The sequence below is a fragment of the Suricata suricatta genome, chromosome 8, assembly GCF_006229205.1.
Source record: "Suricata suricatta isolate VVHF042 chromosome 8, meerkat_22Aug2017_6uvM2_HiC, whole genome shotgun sequence".
Classification (NCBI taxonomy): domain Eukaryota; kingdom Metazoa; phylum Chordata; class Mammalia; order Carnivora; family Herpestidae; genus Suricata; species Suricata suricatta.
Window position 1 is genome coordinate 72,361,045 of NC_043707.1, and position 20,496 is coordinate 72,381,540.

At 38.5% G+C, this 20,496-nt stretch overlaps 1 protein-coding gene across 3 annotated transcripts in view; it reads left to right on the top strand.

The window, feature by feature from the left end:
- DDAH1 (dimethylarginine dimethylaminohydrolase 1) overlaps nucleotides 1-20,496 on the top strand; it is a 163,463-nt gene that overhangs the window by 117,000 nt on the left and 25,967 nt on the right. For all 3 annotated transcript variants that reach the window (XM_029948957.1, XM_029948958.1, XM_029948959.1), the window contains exons 2-4: nucleotides 7,273-7,372; nucleotides 14,176-14,249; nucleotides 15,084-15,203. In XM_029948957.1, coding sequence (XP_029804817.1) covers nucleotides 7,273-7,372; nucleotides 14,176-14,249; nucleotides 15,084-15,203 — 294 coding nt within the window. The remainder of the gene's footprint in view (nucleotides 1-7,272; nucleotides 7,373-14,175; nucleotides 14,250-15,083; nucleotides 15,204-20,496) is intronic.

Consider the following 20,496-nt stretch of genomic DNA (forward strand, 5'->3'; position numbering starts at 1 on the left):
AGACGCTTAACTGACTGAGCCACCCAGGCGCCCCAATAAAAAATTTTTTAAATAAAATTAAAATTAAAGAACACCCACTTATTGTCTCTTAGATTTTGCGGATTGGAAGTCTGGGCCTGGCATACCTGGTTGTTGGCTGGACTCTGTTCTCACGTGGAACTTAGCTCTTCTTCCAAGCTCATTCAGATTGTAGGCAGAATTCATTTCCTGTGGGTATAGGAGTAAGGCCCCTGGTTTTGTGCTGGCTGCTGCCTAGGAGCTGCTCTTAGTTCTTAGAGGCCGCTCTGCAGGCATCCTTCCTAGGCAGTCCCAACATGACTGTTTGCTTTTTTTTTTCCCCCCAGACTAATAGTACAATATCTCACTTCTTCCGTCTCTGACCTTTAAACCGCCTTTTAAGGGCTCACCAGATTAGGTCAGGCTCACCCAAGATGAACTCAAGCCAACTATTTAGAGACTCAGTTGCATCTGCAAAATAACTTTACCTGTGCTATAAAATGTACCTAATCATAGGAGTGATATCTCATCACATTTATAGGTTCTTTTAACACCCAAAGGGAGAGATTTGCACATGGGAGATACATCAGGCAGTGGCAGCCTTGGGCATGGTAGAAGTCTTCCTCCATACTTCTCAATGTGGTAGATTCTCAGAATCTTTCCCAATTGATTGAAATGGTTTGAAATGTGTATGGTGACTTGGTTTGGAGCGTATCTTCATGTCTATGTGCTTTTGTAATCTCATTGTAATTAAAATGCATTTGTTGACTGAAGATTTCTCTACAAATAACTCTTTCTCACAATCAGATCTAGAAAGCGGAAGAATGAAGTGGTGGTTCCCAAAATTCATTAGTTTATATATATGCTTAGGAGAACAAACTTTAGGATCTTCCGAAGCTGAACCTTAGTTTGCATTGCTGCAGTTTGGACCCTCTTCCTCCTACCCCCGATTCCTCCAGAATGTCTGAGTTCACGTTTTTGTTCATACAAATACAGTGAACAGAATCTGTTTTTTTTTTTTAATTTTTATTTATTTATTTTGAGAGAGAGCAAGAGAGCAGAATTGGGGTAGAGAGAAAGGGAAACAGAGAATCCTAAGCAAGCTCTACAATGAGGGGCTCAAACCCATGAACCGTGAGATCATGACCTGAGCCAAAACCAAGAGTTGGATGCTTAACTGATTGAGCCACCCAGACACCCCAAACATAATCTGTTTTTAAGAGTTTATAGATGCTCACAATATTTTCTATTATTTATTTTCATCTGACTGCATAGTAGAGATATAAACTATCTTGTTAGTGACAAGTTGTATAGGAAAGAAGAACAGAAACTGCAGAGTAAAGTTCTCTAGGTTCAAATCTCAGCTCTGCTGCTGTAAGACTTTGGGCAAGTCACCCAGCCTGCTTTTGCTTCCTCATATCTAAAACAGAAATAATTCTTGTACTCGTTTTATTGGATTATGTGGGTTAGATTATTAAATATGAGTTTTTAAAAAGTATCTGGCACATAGGAAGACTATATAAATGTTTGCTTTTATCATTGCTAAATATATTCCTCCTAAGAGTTTTGTCCTAAAATTATAGCAGAGGATTCCAATGTGTTTTTATTTAGGAATTTTCAAGACTCAGTCATTTAGTTTGTTAAGCCTCTCTTTGATCTTTTTTTTCTTTTTTTGGTGGTTCTGGTTTGTTCTAGTAATTTAATTAGCACATGTGGGAAAGTTAAGGAATAAACCACTGAACAAACCTCAGGCATCCAAAAAGTTGAAGGGTGGTAATTAATAGGCAGGCTGTCATTGGTGAACGTTCCTGATGTGGTTTATGCATTCTATTCATATTATTCAATGTTTTAATTATACTGCACCTTAGCATCCTAAGACACTAGAACAGAAATGTCACCCATCTCTGAAATGAAGAGATCATAGAATCTGGAGTCAACTTGGATAGGATCTTATAATACGAAGTGGACTCGAGTGTACAAAGTTGGAAAACAGAAAGCATGAGCTTCATTTCTGATGTGGGCTGTGCATTGAGATGAACCTTTGGGAAAAGCGTAATCACACAGTGCAGTGAATAGGAACACAAACAGGAGCATAGGCTCAGAAGGCTTGATTCAGCAAGTCAGTCAATTTCCTTTAGCCTCAGTTTACTCATATGTAAATGTGGCATACTAATGCCTACCCTACTGCCTTTTCAAGTTATTATGAGCCTCACAACAAATATTTCATTTTATTATCACTATATGTTCATACGGCTATCTGCCCTGCTGGCTTGTTAGCATCCCAAGAACACCGACTGTGGTTTGGTGTTTAAATATTTGTAGCCTGGTTTAAAAAAAAAGTTGGCATCTACTAAATGTTGGTTGAACTGAAATGTTGATTAATTGAGAAAAGATATGAAAGCATGATAGAGACATTAAGTATTGTTCTAAAATCAGCCAAATGAACACTAGTCCAAGTGGCCACAGGATCAAAGATGTATTGATTGACAAGGAACATTAAAGTGGCATAAACCAATGAAATGTGGCCTTTTGAGTGTGATCAGGGACAAGACAGTGTAACTTTAATGTATCAACAAGTTTCAAGCCAGCTGTGCCTTGACATGATGGAGGCATCACATCAGCTTCTTGAGTGGCTTCCTCAGCATTATCTAGGACTAACAACAAAGCTGTGCTGCAGCTATTTTGCTCTTAAAAGCTAGATAAGAGTGTGAATAGGATGACTGTAATTTTAAAGCTCTTATAATATGATGAGTACTTGGAACATTGAAATGGGCCCTGAAAACCTAGTGGTGAGAGTGTTGATAGCACAGTTTTTAGCACAGGCAGATCTGTGGGGAATGTGCTGGCCACAGAGAGGCCGATGCCAGTGTCCTCATCTGTAGTCATAACCTCTGGCACCCCACTGAGCAGAGCAGCCGAAGGAAAGCAGCTTGGCCAACAGGTTGGTGTAGACTCTTAATGGGACTGCACCACAAAACTGTTCATCAGGCCTTGTGAGCACATTCACCACATCCAAACGAAGATGTGAAACATTCAAAGTGGTTGTTATTGAAAATAGGCAACAAAGACAACTTTGGACAGGGCCAACGGGAAAATATTGGCATCTAAATAAAGAATATTGAACTAATGACAGTGCTTTTGCAAGCTATTGTGAATATTAGTTCCCAATAAAAATGTGTAAGATTTTATATTTGTTTTAGTATTTTGTATTTGGGGGAAATTTTGCAAGACGAAGAAGAGTTGGGATCAAATGGTATAGTTTTATCTTTTATTTCTTTTTGAAAGGTAGCCAGAACCCAAACCCAGCACTGAGTTAATTTAGGGCAAAACAATAACATCAGCAGCTACTAGTTTTGACCATAATGTGCCAAGGACTATATATTATTTGTTATGTAATTCCTGTTAGAGAGGAAGCACTATCCAATTTGCAGATTAGAAAACCAAGGCTCAGGAAGTATAATTCGTCTCAAGTCACAACCACTTATTAAGTGGTTGAGCCTAAGGTCAAATCCCCAGTTCTTTCCATTCACTGTGAAAACCCAAAAGGCATGAAGTGAGAAGACAGGATGATGCTGTAAACATGAAGGACACATGAGGGAACAGAAACGAGGGCCACAGAAGGAGGTAAGAAGAGAGTAGAACAAAAAGGGTGAGAAAAGGGACCAGGCATTGAGAAAGAGTGCGAGATCTTTAGATTGAGTCCTTTAGAGTGGTCACGTCCTCAGGAACTGTAATCGTTTTGTGTCATCTTGGCTGATGCCCCTTTGAGTCCTGTGGGACAGTTCGCCAGACAGGCCCACTTCCCAGCTTATCAGTACCTCCAGGGCACTGTGTTAGACAGAGACTGGACAGGAAATCTAGCGCATGGTCTGACAGCTTCCAGGAGCTGGAGTGCGTCTTCAGTGTATGTGCTGTAACTTTATTGGCTTTGCAGAAGACTGTCACTTTAATGCATTGAAAACCAGATGGAATCTGTCACAAGGATGAAACATAAGAAATCTGTCCAAATATAAGAAAAAAAAACCAACAGCTTTCTTTTGTGGGTCAGTTTCATAGTAAAAGTATTTGTCATTGGGTCCACATAAGCTGATATTCACCAAAATAATAAAAGTCCTATCTAATGTTTATTGAGCAATTACAAAGTACCAAGTGCTTTACATGTATTTAGTCATCAGGAGGAGCCTAGGAGATTGGTGCAATTATGACCAGCCCCCCATTTTAAAGATGAGAAAACTGAGGCTCAAAAGTTTATTAGTAGCTGAGCTGGGATTTGAATACCAGGCCCTTGATCTTAACACTACACACTATGGAGTGCCTGTGACTGGTGTCACCCCATGATGACATTAGTTCTCCAGGACCAAAAAAAAGAGAGAGAGAGAAGGAAATGGATGCAGAGAGGGCAGTATGATAAAAAGGAAAAGATAGTGACCTCAAAACTAGTACCAGCTTTGAGGAAGACCTGTGGGCTGGATGGTTGGACGCAGCAGAAGTGGTCTACACCCTCTGGCCAGAGAAGAAATCTGTAGCAAAGGGGAGGAGCAAAGGCAGGGCAAGGAGAAATGGGAGTAAAAAGTGAAAGGATGAAACCAAGTGCATGTAGAGTGAAAAGGGGAGGAGGAAAGTTCGTGTAAATCTTTGGAGTATGAAAATAATGTCGTTAGGTTTTAAATTAATTAAGGTTGTTTCTCTGATTTGCCCTTTTATTTCTAATTTCATGGGCTAAAATGACCTATTCAACTCAACCTTTAGAATTAATACTGTTAGTCTGACAGTTTCTCTCCTTCCTGAGTAATGCTAAGTTCCACCCTGCAAGGTTAGTGTCTCAGTGAAAGGTGGGTGTGAGGTTTAGTTGTGTTTTTTTCCTCTTGAAAGTTAATTAAGTCAACATTAACCATGGCTGTGTAACCACAGAATGGGCAGTTTCTTTGAAGGCTCACGGTTTGGATCTTTTCCTGCAAGAACTCCCACCTCTGTAGCTATGTCTAGTGGGCTAACTACCTGAATAACTAACAGGCTTGCTCTGGGTCCCTGTGTCACGGCAATACTGGGCCGTATTTGCCTCCGAGTTTGCCTCATAGAACCGCTCTGCCAAAAGTTTGCAGTTCTCAGTGGACAACCTTGTTTCTTCTCCAGAAATTTCCCTGGAGTTAGTGTTGCCCATTTGATGCCATGTGGTTCTATGATTCTCAGAACTATTTACTTGATATTTAATAAATTTTTAAACTTGTCCATACCCTTAACTCTGAAAGTAATACGGTATCATCAATGTTTGTATCCTGATGACTTTGTGTATAGAGATGTGAATGAATATTTAAGAGGGGGGAAAAAAGTACTGGCCTTGCACAAAAGCCAGTTTTTTCATGTTGGTGCAGCTGTTTTAACTTTTAAGAAACCACAAGCATTTTATCCTCTAAAACTTTAATTTGAAAGACACAGGACTTTTAAAGAAATAGAGTTTCTGAAACTGGTATATATTAGCCTCCCTACTTCTGTTCTCATTAAACTCTTAAGAATTGAATAAAGTTCCTATGTTGATATTACATATACATTTTTCAGGCCAAAATACATGTTATTGCTATATTTCTAGTAATCTTTGATGTCAAGTTATAGTAGAAGCAGTAGCATCATAAGAGAGACAAAAGGTACCAATAGCTACATTCTCATGATCTCTCTCTAAGCTTAGAGAATTTTCCAGAGACCCCAGAGGCCGATGTCAGAAGGAAACCGTTGTGTGTTTTCTTGGGTTCATTGTAGCCCAGCAAGCCCTGGTCATTGTTACTCTGCATTTTTTTACGCCATAGCAATGATTCCCCTTCCTGTTACATAGAAAAACCTAATCTCCTGTTAGAAGAGAACACTGGATGTGTTTATTACAACATTAAGACCATTTTGTCCGTGGAAATAATTTTTTATTGTTCTGAGTCACTCTGGTTTGTGGAATTTTTACATGAGTTCCAGCACAGGGATGAGATGATATATTTATTTTAATTTGTATCCTCTTTTTTTCTTGACTGCATGAATGTCAGGCTTGTTGTCAGAATATTGCCATATTTTTATTACTTTAGGAGTTACTCCACTGTAGATGTGTCTCCTAAACTCTTCATTGATAATGCACTCTGTGTCCTAGGCATGTGTATTCTGGCAGAACTACCTGCTTCTCTCAGTGTCATGGGATCTCTTGTTTTTCCCTTAGCCCCATTCATGTTTTCTCTTCGTACGTCTTTACATGTCAAAAGTTATACAGACCTTCAGAAATACTTGTATATTTTTGTTGAGGGGTGTCTGGGTGGCTCAGTTAGTCAATCATCTGACTCTTGATTTCAGCTCAAGTCATCATCTCCTGGTTCATGGATTCAAGCTCCAGGTGGGGCTCTGTGATAACAGCAGGGAGCCTGTGTGGGATTCTCTGTCTCCTTCTCTCTCTCTGCTCCTCCCCCGCTCATGCTCTCTCTCTCTCTCCCTCTCTCTGTTTAAACATTTTTAAACAATTGTTGAGCAGCTGGAAGGGCTTGAATTAAACTGTGAACTTCAAAGGGCATTTGTTATGCCTTAATTTTTTTTCTTGGATTAAAATAAACCTAAGAAGTATTCCCTAACTTAGCCCAGAATATCTTTGTGCTTTAAACTATACCCTGGAATCATAGAAAGTCCCCAAAATTCATTTTCAGGTATTCTTTGGTTTGATTGTAATTATTGCATTTGTTAATCACCTCTAAGGACCTAGGTTAAATTTAACTAACAGTTCAGATTTACAGAATAGTCTTAGAGGTTCTGATATTTTAGAAAATATTTGAAGGGAAAACAATGACTGTCTTATGGGCTGAGATTTCAAGTTACTGTTTATTGTCATTGATATTTCTTCCATATATTAGTCTGTGTGTATGCAATTCTGACCGACCAACTGACTGACTGACTTAAGGTTTAAAATTAAATCTTGCACTTTCTGGCAAAATTGGCGGATTGGGTGTTCTGCTTTCTACCTTTCTTGACTCATATCCCCTAACTAGTCAGCCTCCAACAGAAAAAGGGCTATATTATTGATTTGAGTATAGACTAGACAGAGACAAATTGGACAATTTCTGATAGATAATTTCTTCTCTTACAAATGGTCATAGCTGGTCCAAACTATACTACCTATATTCGTATATTCACAAGGCTTTATGTGTGTGCATGTGTGCACATGGGAGCGTGATTCAGTGTTCAGAAGTTTTAGGTGATTCATTTTCTTGTCAGAAAATGGTAAAATATTAATCTGAATCACCTTCTTTTCAACAGGTTGACATGATGAAAGAAGCATTAGAAAAACTTCAGCTCAATCTAGTAGAGATGAAAGATGAAAACGCAACCTTAGATGGAGGAGATGTCTTATTCACAGGTATCCTTGCCCTTACTTTTTTCTGTTGAAACCTGTTTCTAATACCTGGCTTGTATTCACTTGTTTAACTATAGGGGTTTTTTTAATTACCAAAATAAAAATGCCAAATGCGGGGAAGCTGGAAAATACAGGAAAGCACAAAAGAGGGGGAAAAAAAACAAAAATGACCTTTCATTTTTCAAAGATAATCATTTCGACATTTTGGGTATATGTCCTTTTAGGACCTTTATAGGCATGTAGTATTTTCATATTTTTTACAAAAAAATGTTATCCGGGTCTACCTATCACTTTGTAGTTTGCATCTACTACATTCTACAGGGTGGGTTTCTGGGCTGCATTGTTTTGCATTGTGATATAATATCTGGTTTGTATTTAAAAGATTCTTAATTCAAGATGTGTCCTTTACAAATAGTTTTCTTCCTAGACAGCAAGATGAATTTAAGTAATTTTCAATGTAAATTGATTTGGCTTCAGTGCCAGACAAATAATAGCAGAACTCAGCCGAGTATAAACAGCTAATACTATTATTGATCTAACTAGAATCAGTTTTTATAGTGGGTATAATATTGCTGCTAAAGAAACAGTAATTGTAGCATTTAATCTTTCCAACTCTTTTATGATCGTATTCTTGCTTTGCAAAAGTCATGTGCTAAAATCTGGATCCCCAGGTTGAGTCTAGTTATACTAATAATTTGTAATTTATAGTGTGAGTTTATTTACCCCTGCATGTCACAGAATGAATACCTGTTTCACAGATGGAGCCTTACCAACAAGGACTGGTTCCCAGGGGTTTGGGAAGGTACCCCAGGTGCCTTACTGAAAGCATGAAGCTTCTCAGAAGTCTAAGGTTTTAGCTGATGTGAATTTTATATCGATTCCTTTGTATATAGGCAAAATATAGCCATCTTCATTTTAATACAGAAATAATATTTTGTATGACTTCCATTTTGATACAATTAATATTCTTAGAGAAGAGGTATTTATCCTCTTTGCTCAGTGTCACATGCCTGTGGGTAGGGCCACTGTGCTGCTGACCTCTAGGCGGCGTCTTTCTTAACACAGGCTTAGGAATAGTACCCGCTGGAGTTGTGCCCTGCGCACCCCGTGCTACCACTGCCGTAGGCAATGCCCTGCCTCCGGGGCTTGTGTGCACACCCACTGACCCATAAGAATACAGAACGAGGGGTCAAGGGGGCCTACGCCGCGTTCTCAGCTCTGGCCATGTCCAAGCAGACTCAGGCATTCTTTCGAATCTGCCTAGTAAGTTCCCCTTAGAATAATCTTTGTGTCTCCCATTGATGGCACTTTCATTCTTTTTGGCAGCACAGAACAACAGCCTGTTTCTCTTAGAAAATAGGCTTTTGTGAAAAGCTAGATGTGTAAATCACACTTCTTACAATAAAACTCTTCTTTGCTGGAAATAGCCGTATAATAAACACCTTGTAAGCAGGTACTGGTAATATTTGAAGCGTGATTTAAGACAAGCTGTGTTCACAGCCATTTAGTTATCTTACCAACCGAGCTGAACAGAATGCTTGAAATGTTCTCAGTGTAACAGCACAGGGTATGCCAAGAACCTCTTCCTCTGCTCAGAGGTCTTTCCATGGCATTTCAATCTTAATGTTTCTGCCCCACTCCTAATTAAGTACTTAAGCATTGAGGCTCGCCTTTGACACTATCTGTAAGCACTTTTTCGGTACTATTCAATTCTTATGTCTTGAAAGTTATTTTATTCAAAACTGAGATCCTTTTGGGATATTGGATCTTTATCTGCTTGGCACCTCATTCACACATGATGTCTGGTCCTGCCTTCTATTTCCTACTGCTCATTTTTCCCCCCTTTGTTTATATTGTGCCAAAATATACATAACATGAAATTTGGCATATTAAACATTTTTTTAAAGTTTGTTTATTTTGAGAGAGAGACAGCACAAGCAGGAGAGGGGAAGGGAGAGGAAGAGAGAGAATCCCAAGCAGGCTCCGCACTGCCAGCACAGAGCCCACCTCACGAACCATGAGATCATGACCTGAGCTGAAACCAAGAGTTGAACACTTAACTGACTGAACCACTCAGTCCCCCTGCTATCACCGGTCAATTTTTGGATTCAGCAGAGTCAGGTAGTGCTTTCCACATTTTCTGGGTCCTCTTTCTTCTGTAACTCAGAGCTTCATTAACAATTGATTGAAGGGTGCCTGGGTGTCACTTGATTTCTGCTTAGGTCATGATCCCAGGGTTGTGGGATCAAGCCCTGTGTCAGGCTCCATGCTGGCATGGAGCTGGCTTGGCATTCCTCCCCACCCCCCCAAGTAAAAATTAAAGAAAAACAAAACAAAACAAAAAAACACAATTGATCAAGAAATGGACAGAAGGAAAGCAGCTTTCCAACTCCAGTTCTGCTGAGAATCTTGTCAGTCAGGAGAGCCACTACTGGCAGAAATTATTTCAATCCTATTTCTCTTAAATAACCATCAACTTACCTTTACTTTTATCTTTCTATTTTTATGAAGTATGGAGCAAATAAAAAAGAGCTATACATGTTTATGTACAATTTAAAGACTAATGATAAAATGAGCACCTGGTGCCTACCACCTGGCTTAAGAAACAGAACATTGCCAGGACCATAGGGACCCCACTCCTCCTCTCTCTCTCTCTTTCTCTCTCTCTTTCTCTCTCCTTTCTCCTCTCCCCTCTCTCCTCTCTCTCCTCTCTCTTCTCTCCTCTCAGCCTGAGGTAACCACTTCCCTGCATTTTGTATGGATCACTGCTTTGTCTTTCTTTGAGTTTTACCTCAATATGTGTATTCCTAAAGTATATGTTGTTTTTTTTTGCTTGTCTTACAAGTTTATGTGATTACAGTCCTACTATAGGAACTGTTCTGTGATTTGTCTATGTTTGATCCAACTTGGTGTGTGTAGCTAGTGTTTCATCTTTACTGCTATATGGTATTCCATAGAAAATCCACACCACTGTGAATTTATTCATTTTGCTGCTGATGTCTATTTGAGTGTTTTCCAGTTTTTGTCTGTTGTCTTCAGTGCTGCTATGTACATTCTTGTGTGTGTGTCCCAGGAATGTGTATAAGAGTTTCTCTAAAGTAAACAACAAGACATGGAGTTTCAGGTGATAAACTTTACTCCAGTGAAATGTATATGATTTTCGGGGCGCCTGGGTGGCTCAGTCAGTTAAGCGTCTGGCTTCGGCTCAGGCCATGATCTCCCAGTTCGGGGATTCAAGCCCCACGTCGGTCTCTGTGCTGACTGCTAGCTCAGAACCTGGAGCCTGCTTCAAATTCTGTGTCTCCCTCTCTCTCTGACCCTTCCCTGCTTACACACTCTCTGCCTCTGTCTCTCAAAAATAAATTTAAAAAACATTTAAAAAAACATTAAAAAATAAATGTATATGATTTTCTTCTTGAATCTATTGATGTGATTAATTGCACTACTTGCTTTTCTGATATTTGGTCAGCCCTGCATCCCTGGGGTAAAGTCAAACCTCATTGTGATATATTCTCTTTCTACTACAATGTTGGATTTCGTTTGTTAATTTTTTTTAAGACTTTTGTTTCTGTGACCTGTAAGTGGCTTTGCTTGCTATCCTTGTTTGGCTTTGGTAAAAGAATTATCTTCACCTTATAACATGTATCAGGAATATTTCCTATGTTTCCATTCCCTAGAATCAGTACTATTTGAATTGCTCATTCCTTGAACTTTGGTAGAACTTACCTATAAACAGGCCCTGTGCTTTCTCTGTGGGAAGATTTTAAACCGATTTAGTTCCTTTCGTGATTGCATGACTATTGAGAGTTTTCTGAGTCCGTCCGTTTTCAAGAGTTCTGTTGCCTAATACTTTATTTTTATCTAAGTTTTCAAAATACTGGGTATAAACTTATTAATATCTTCTTAATATCTGTTTTAAGCCTCATAGCACTATAGCTATGTCCCCTTTTCATTTGTAATGTTTATTTGTGCCTTCTCCTTTTCCTTTAGTGTCTGAGATCTGTTGATTTCATTAATATTTTCAAATAATCAATTTTGGGTTTTGTTGCATCCTCTCTCTTGTATATTTGTTTTCCTCTTCCTATTTCATCTTTAATTCTTCCCTTCAAATTCCATTGTTTGTGGTTTGTTCTTTGTTTCTTATATTTCAAGCTGGAACTTTGTCTCTTTACTTTGAAACTTTTCTCATCTTAATGCAGTTAAAGCTATGTAACTTTCAAATACTGCTTTAGCTGAATCCTCCCTCTTTTCATATGTATTTGTTATCACTCAGTTTTAAATGTATTCTAATTGCCATTATGATTTATTATTTGACTCATTTGTAATCTTTAAAAAACATACCAGTCATTGTTGCAAGTTGCTGGGACACCTAACTCATTACCCTAATAGTTAATAAGGGAAGGAAAGAGTCAGGCACGTAGCTGTATTTCCTTTATGAATTCTATTTCAAGTAGAGCAAATACTTCGTTAAGAAGGTTTTTCTTTTTAGAATTCTAGCCAGTAAATGTAGATTCCTAATAAAATAATGATCTGTGTAATGATCATCACAGGATGTTAAAACCTTTATATGAAAGCTTGGTGCAGGACTTTATAATGTAGGAATCAGGCTGACATTTATTATAGGCAGGGAATTTTTTGTGGGCCTTTCCAAATATCACTGGAACACCCAGATTATTCTAGCATCACTGAAAATGTGGCAGTCAGTCATGTGCCTCATGATGTGGCGCAATAGTGTGGCCCCACCTCAGAAGTAGTCCTATCCAAAAAAAATCTTTTGAACAACAATCTAATTAAGCATCTACATGAAACTATCAGTTTGCTGAAAATACAAAGGATAAAGGGACAATTTCATGTTAGATGATACACAAGAAAGCAACCAGGCAAATCCAGGTTGTAAGATCATTAATAGGACCAATGACCTGGCTTCTTCTATAAGAGAATGAGGTGAGAGGGTGAGTTGATACTGAAAAAAGATGACACAAATATAACAACAACAAATTTTTTTAATATTGCAGTTCTAGAAGTTCAATTGTTTCCATCAAAAAGGCCATTTAGAGAATATAGTCTACCATACTGCTAGAAACAGAAGTCCAACTTACTTTTTAAAGAGGCAAGAAGTTTGTTTTTCTTTGTACTTTACTATCTTAGTCTTTTAAAATAGAAATTGTTTGCAAGCCGCACTATAAATTTGTTTAAATTTGCTTAATCTATTAAATGTTTTCCTAAAAATTGTGTATAAATCTAATTTATAAATCTGTTTTTATCTTGAAAGAATTAAGGAAATTGGCTTTTTAAATTTCAGCTGACTTTTTAATAAAATGAGTAATACTTTTGTCAAATAAAAGATCTTTCCCTTAGTTTTGGTTTGTATGTAGTGAGTTTTCTCAAGGGACGGCACAAACATACCATTATACAAACAAACAAAAAAAGTGTTGGTGTACCATCAAGGAATCCTCCATCTGCCAACAGAATAAACCATTAACTTATAACATCATTTGACTATGTCATTTACCTATTTTGTAAGAGCATCATGAGCATTAAAGTTGTAACATTATAAAGTCTATCAAGCAATTCGTTCTACATGCTTTCTCTTCTTATACTTTATCCTAATCTTCTGGATCAAAATATAGACTGATTTCAATTTGAATATTTTTTCACATACCATGTAGAATTCTTCTTCAAAATATTATGGGAGATTAAAACCCCCCACAATTATATATTGCCTAATGCTGTCTACTATAATTGTTTGCTTGCTTCTAAGTAGGAGACCATTTTTGTTTAGGCTTTGCCTTCTGAAAAAAAATGTATGGAATTTCAGAAAAGCCAAGTAAGTAGAAAGTTCCATTCTCCTAAACTTTAGTACTTTGTAGATAGGCATTTTTATTTGAAACAAAAGATAAGAGTTTTAAGGACATCTCTTGGAAGTCAGGCTTGATGATCAATCAACCCTCAACTCACTTTACCCAGATACTTTCTTCAGCCTTTATGTCATCATTCTAAGAAAAGGAATCCGACTTCATCCCAAATGCCTAGAATTATTAATTTAGTGGGGGAAAGGAAGCATTACTAACTTGCCATTGCTATTACTTAATTTTCTGTTACACATTAATGTATTTGATTCTATTATTTCTTAAGTAAAAATTTTATTATTTTATTGTGGTAAAATATACATAGCATAAAATTTGCCATTTAGCTACTTTTAAGTGGATAGTTCAGAGACATTAAGTACATTCACATTGTTTTGCAACCATCACCACTATCCATCTCCAGTACGTTTTCACCTTCCCAGACTGGAACTTCATACCCATTAAACACTGACTTCCTAGGTCCTTCTCCCCTCAGCCTCTGGCAGCCACTGTTCCACTGTCCATGTCTATGAACTTGAAAAGTTTTTTCTAAGGACAGTAGGGGTTTACAAGCATGATTGTTCCAGAAACATGCTTGTAATCCAGAGAACTTGTATATCAAAGGTAATTTCAAGACCCATTGGCTCAGTTGTGATCAACTGACATTCAGCGTCTCATACTACTCATATTGCAAGGCATCACTCGTTTATCAACTTCAAATTGATTAGAAATGTTTGCTCATCTCACAGAGCACTCGCAGAACAAGTTTCTTGCAATCCAAGGTTTTACTGTAGTTTGAAATCAGGTTTGTGTGAAGGGAGCAGGGGTCAGAGTACAAGCAGAGCCTTCTGTTATAGGAAAGAACTGTGTGGTGCTTTAAGGTCATTATTTACAGATAAATAAATAGTGTACCATCACTGGTGCCACATAACTCACTGTGTTTCATGACATTTATTATAGGCAGAGAATTTTTTGTGGGCCTTTCCAAAAGGACAAATCAACGAGGTGCTGAAATCTTGGCTGATACTTTTAAGGTAGGTAAAGGATAATTTATACCCAGCATACAGTAATTATTTAATAAATATTCATAGACACATTGAATCAATATGTCATGAATAATGGTATCTATATGTCACGAGCTTTGCAAAATAATTCGTAACATTTGTACGTTTACTAGAAGTTTTAAGAGCTATCAGATTCAAATTTCTCAGTGAATAGTCTGCATTGGGCTACCATAGCCACAAAAGACAAAGTTATCATGGACATCTTATGTTTTCTCCCAGTGTATAATCATGCAAGCACCTGGCCGATTACCTGGCACAGTAAATGACTTTTTTTTTTTTTTTAAAGTCTGGGGACCCAGCTGACTCTTAACATGAAGTGTAGATTTTTCAGATTGGAATCAAAGATCACTGGTACTTGGGTGCCTACTGTGTGCTGGAAACTGTGCTAGGTATTGCACATACATTCTCTCATGGTCCCTTTACTCTATTGATTATTAACCGATTGACTCACCAGAGGGCTTAGGAAGGGATATAACCCCTAAGAAGCTCTTTTCACCCTGAGGTTGTGAGGCTCTAGTTTGCACAGGATTTTCAGACATATCCCTCCAGAGTAGCCCACTCCATGGGTCAACCAGCAAAGCTAGCTATTGACACAGCCACACATCTGAAAGAAGGCTCTGCACTTTCTTCTTAAAAGTAGTCTTTATTTAACTGGTTATACCAAAACCTACAGGTCCCATTTCTTCTTCCAGATATTCAGAGTCCCTGGCATCCTCTTTAAAAATAGGCATATTTTGGGCAGGTTTACATTGGTTGTAGAATTATTCTGCAATATCAAACTGCTTGTTTCTATTATACGCATAGGACTATGCGGTCTCCACAGTCCCGGTGGCCGATGCTTTGCACTTGAAGAGTTTCTGCAGCATGGCTGGGCCTAACCTAATCGCGATTGGATCCAGTGAGTCTGCGCAGAAGGCCCTAAAGGTAGAAACAAAACTATGCTCCTTCTAAATGCAGCAGACAATGCCTGCCACATGGATTTTCTAATTCTACTGGGTGGGCAGCGAGCAGGAGTTGGGGTAAGAGACTAGAATGGTACTCGAGCTTTCTCAGATCTACACTGTCATGACCTCACATTCATTGAGAACCAGGGACACCTAAGTGTTGGAAGAACTCTTCACTGGTGAAGCATTCTCACATGTCCATCAGGTTTCCTAGGAAGATCATAATTCAGAATAAGAAACTCATGACAGTTATTGCCTCCTGGAAAAGAGGAAGGCATGCCGCCAGTAGTGCTTTTCTTGGGTAAGGTAGTTGGTACACAGGAAGTTGTTCTATTATTCGTATCCTTTTGTATCTCAGAAATATTTGATAATAATCTTCTAGAAAGGCATGATTCAGAAGTACATAAAAACCTTAACTTCTTTGTTTGCATTTAAAATATACTTAAATTTTAGGACAGGTATTTGTCTCATTTCACAGGTGAGAATAGGAAAGCACAGAAAAATTATGATTTGCCCAAATCACACAGCGAGGTCAAGAGTGGAAGTCAATGATCATGAAGAAAACCTTCCATCGCTACACTGGTTTATAGTCCAAAGACCCATTCCTTCTCTGTAACTAACAGCCCCGTAAGATCCTCTGGACGCTTTTTCAGGGCAAAGACCATGTCTGTTTTGCTCACTATTGTTCTCCTTCATTCTCGGCCCATGGTGAGCTCTTAATAAATACCGGGTGAATGGATGAATAAATAAGTGAGAGATGCGATAGTACCTCCATTTTGCATATGAGAACTAGACCAAATAACTCACCCCAGGCCACAAGGCTAACACTAAATGGTGGGCTGGAATTACCACCCCTTCCTCATGATTTACTGAAGGACTAAAGACAGAAGCTCCTCTCAGAGGCAGAGAGGAAGTCTGTGCCCCAAGGTGCACAATTAATTTTTTTTGGCCCTTTTAGGTCTTTACTTGTCTACCTCGGTGCTGGACTTGGTGCAGTTTGTCTCAGAAGAAATCATTACCTGCCATTTACTGAGTTTTCCCCCTGCATTTTCTGCAGCTTCTTCAGCCAGCTCTTCTGGCCTGTCTTCCTTTTCTCATATCATATCTTTGATTGTATTTCTAGGAGTTTTAACAATTGTTGCTGAACAGTCTGCCTCAGAATTTGAATTTGGTGGCTTTTTCTGTGCTCCCTCTAGAAAATGTCTTTTGTTCTGCTTCATCTGGAAGGCTATGTCAACTTCACACATATAAAAAGAGTGGTGTCATGAAAGAAAGTATTTGATGGATGGTGTCACTCAAAGGATCTGGGAAGATTATTTTTCTCCTCAGGGTCTAACTGGTGTTTATCCATGGTAGCTGAGTTGGTCAGCACATGTCTGAAATTGAGTATAAGGGAGGGAGAAGGCTGAAACTGGCCTATACTGTGCTCTTGTATTAATTAGCAGAAGGAACCTCTTCTGGGTAGACAGATTACAAAAAGTAGCCCCACCTGCCGTTCTGGATGGACTAGATCCCTAACTCAAGTAGCTTGGTCCCTAACTGAGATGGGCGCCTAACTCAAATAGTCTGGAGGAAGTAACATCTGACAAATTAAGAAATAATACAGTTATGGTTAACTAACAAAACATTATATGAAGTAGTCCTGACTGCTCTTCACAGAACAGGAGTGAGCTCCTTGAGGCCCAGATATTGGGAGAGAACTTCATAGACAAAAATGGGACTAGATGTGCATCTTAAAGGATTTGGCAGGGTGAGATTCAGAGAAACAGTGTTCCAGGTGGGGACACAGTATAAGCAAAGACTGAGCCAGATACATACAAATTAGTCCAACCAATGAAGAATGTTCCTGTGAGCATCTGGATGGAGCAGATGAAGTCTGAAGAGGTAGGGACTTAAAAGTGAGGAAGAAGATGAGTTTATCTCCATGAAGCATGGCTTCTGAACATGGGCTTCTGAGCAGAAGGGTTTGAATTACTTTAGAGATGTTGAGCCATCATTACTTTTAGAAAAAAAAAATGAAGGGGGAAGTCTCTGCAGTCCAACAAGAGGACCACTGATCACCTGGGTGGAAAAAGCCAAGCCCCAAGTCCCATTGTATGCCTGAGTAACTCACCACCTTTTCTGTTTATCTTTCCCTCCCCATTGTCAAGTCAAGTCCTCTAAGGTCACATCTTTTAAGGGCATCCTCTGTGGACTTTATAGTCCTTCTTCCTGTAGAGTTTGAGTTGGTGTTAATAATGATGTTCACTCTATACTTGAAACCTCCTGTGTCAGAAGCTATAAATAATCCTCACTAGGAAGGCATTCACTCTTTGGAGATCATATTTTCCATCAGCAAATGTGCTTCCTAAACCAGGGGCCTGTAGAGTAGGCAAATGCCTACCTGCCATGTTTGTAGCATCAAAAAGGTTCTCTTATTTTGTAGTAAAAGCAGACAGACAAACTAAGAATAGTGATCTCTGTGCAGGCATGTTCTCAGGTTGGAACTAAGTGGGTTGGTGAAATTCAGATTTAGTGAACTGAACTGTTTATTTATTTGAGAACAGTATTGGCTTCTGTATTAGAAAAGTCAATAAAATTGATAGTGTGGTAAGTCCTACTATTAATTTGAAGATATTAATACTGACTTAGATAGGCAGAAAGACAAATGGATAGAAACAAATAGATCATTTGCACATAGTGATTGTTTATTTTTTTTTTCCGTTTTGCAGGTGAGAACACTGAGATTTGATGAAATAAACATTTCATCAAATGAAATAAAACATTTTGAATACCATCTCATGGCTCTGGAATCAGATTTCCTGGGCCTTAATTTTCCTCTCCCCAGTTGCCCACCCTACTCCATACCTATTCTTTATCCATTGGAAAATTTCCCCCAGTTATTTCGCCATAAAATTATTCTGGCTGCACTTCCTCTTTCTCCTTCCCTCTCTCCAACTACCCACTACCTCTTCTCATTGTTTTGCTGTGATGTCCAGGATCTGACCCATCAGGAAAGATGTGAGTTTGGTCCCAGATGTCTGTTTTTCCCTTGCAGATCTTGATGTTTCTGTGGAGAAGCCTGTGGCCATTTGGGCATCTCTTTGAAGGGCATAGCACTTAAACAGAGGTGAATCGTGCCTTCCTATGCCACACACTGAGAGCGTGAATACTTCCTACATCTGTCACTGCTTGCTAAATACTTGCCTCCTTCAGAGCCAGAAAACTATTTCTTACATATTCATGCAATGCTGAGAGCCCAAGGGTTTCTGGTTAGTCTTATTGCATTGGAAACACTTTGTAATGGGCTGCAATCGATTCTTGGTTAATGAAGTGGGATCTTATGGAGATAGTCATCATAATCTGTCTAGGTTGTAGTAGATTTAACAGTGAGTGCATTGTATATTTAAATGAAATCATCAATCTAGGAAGACTTTAGCAACTCTCTGCTAAAAAGCCAGAACACATTTAATACAGGGCACACTTAATACACATTTAACACAGAGTATATTTAATGAAGGGGAGGGAAAAAGGGCATATTATTACTGCATTTTCCTGTTGAAAATGATACCGGAAGTTAGGTTGATTTGAACAAATACCTAAAGACATTTAACATCAAGTTGTACCTTGAAATACTATTATCTAAGCAAAATTCATCTTTAGAGCAACCTGTCCATTCTATAGTTTTTTCCCCACACTTTCCATCATGCTGCTCATGCTTCTGGGCAATTATACCTTCATCTTGCCCTTCTAGCTGCAAAAGAATTCAATCACCAAAAAATACATATTCTGTTACTTGATTTATTTAAATTAAACAAAAGACAAAACTTCAAGGGATACGGGAGTTGTGGTCCAGGGGGCTATTTTGTATGTTTAATTTTTAAAGTTACAAAATTATGTGTATAATGTTTTATTGGAAGTGGGCTGAAATTAACTTACATAAAATAATTTTCCAAAACCCTTAAACCCTTGCTTTACCTGCTACATGATTCCTATCTTTCCTGCAGACTAGCTTGTTTTTTATTTTATTAATGAAGGGAAAAAAGACAAACTTTGTACCCCTTGAGCAATGTCTCCCCATTTCTCTCCCCGCCAAGTCCTTATACACCTTAAACATACACAAGTTTTGTCAAATATACCCCAATAATGTTGAGAAGACAAAGACATGACAAGAAGTAGATTTGTGCCTCCTCTCATCCATTTTTTTTCTAGATCCATCCCAAAATCGACTTCCTTTCCAGGAACCTGGATTAATTACATGCTCTCTGTCATAAGAGAGCAGACTGTAATTCCTGCCCTCTGGAGGGACTCAGGGAATTGATTTATAACTCCATCTCCATGGTGGCATTCAGTTTTCCAGTCAGTTCAGGGGGAAAAAAAAGAAAGGAAGGAAAGACAAAGAGAGGGAGGCAGAGAAGGAGGCCCAGTGGCATTTTGCTGAAACTTTTCCCAAAACTAAAGCGATGAGGGAGCTCAAGCTGGAGGCGCCAGGGACTGGCTGGGGGGCTGTGCCCTCTGCTGGCCAGGCAGCAAGAGGAGCATTCTCACCTTCCTAGCCCCTTGGGGAAATCAGTTCATTTCCCCTTTTGGCATCTGCAATTTTGTTTATTGGCCTTTTTTTAAAATTAAAATTCTATTCTTTTGTATCACAATGAATTATTATCTTTAAATGCTTTCAATAGAAGTACTAAAAGAATGTAGTAAGAAAAGAATTATGAAATCGCCACTCTTTTTTGTCTTTGTCATGTAAATGGAGCTGAAATATAGTAAGTGGAATTCCAGTAGACTTGTAATTTTAAATTAAGATGCTTATAATGTATCTTGATGGAAATGTCTTTTGGTTTCTTATCTACTTCCTGAAATAACTAAAAATAACTAACTGCATTTGTAAGATTTCTTGAATGAGGACACGGGCTGCTTCACAGCGAACTTAAATTGCACAGCACGAAGCATGTTTTTTCTTCTGAATGACTAACTATACAACAGAGGTCACTCCGACAGCATTTCCTCCCATTTTGACTCAGCGTCAGCATTGATTTTATATCCAAAAATGTCCATGTTATTTTATAGATGGCCACATAAAGAAAGAAAATGGAAAAACCCTTAATATGCTTGGATTTTGTATGGCTTTTTATTGCCTGGAATTTCCTTTGATGACAACTGGAAAAACAAATAGCAAAAACCAAAAGACAGAATGAGACCGAACTAGTATCAACAGGGTAATTAAAATGGAAAAACAAAGACTTTACATTTCTAGTTGTTGTTGTCACAGGGAATTACAGTGTGGAGCCCCA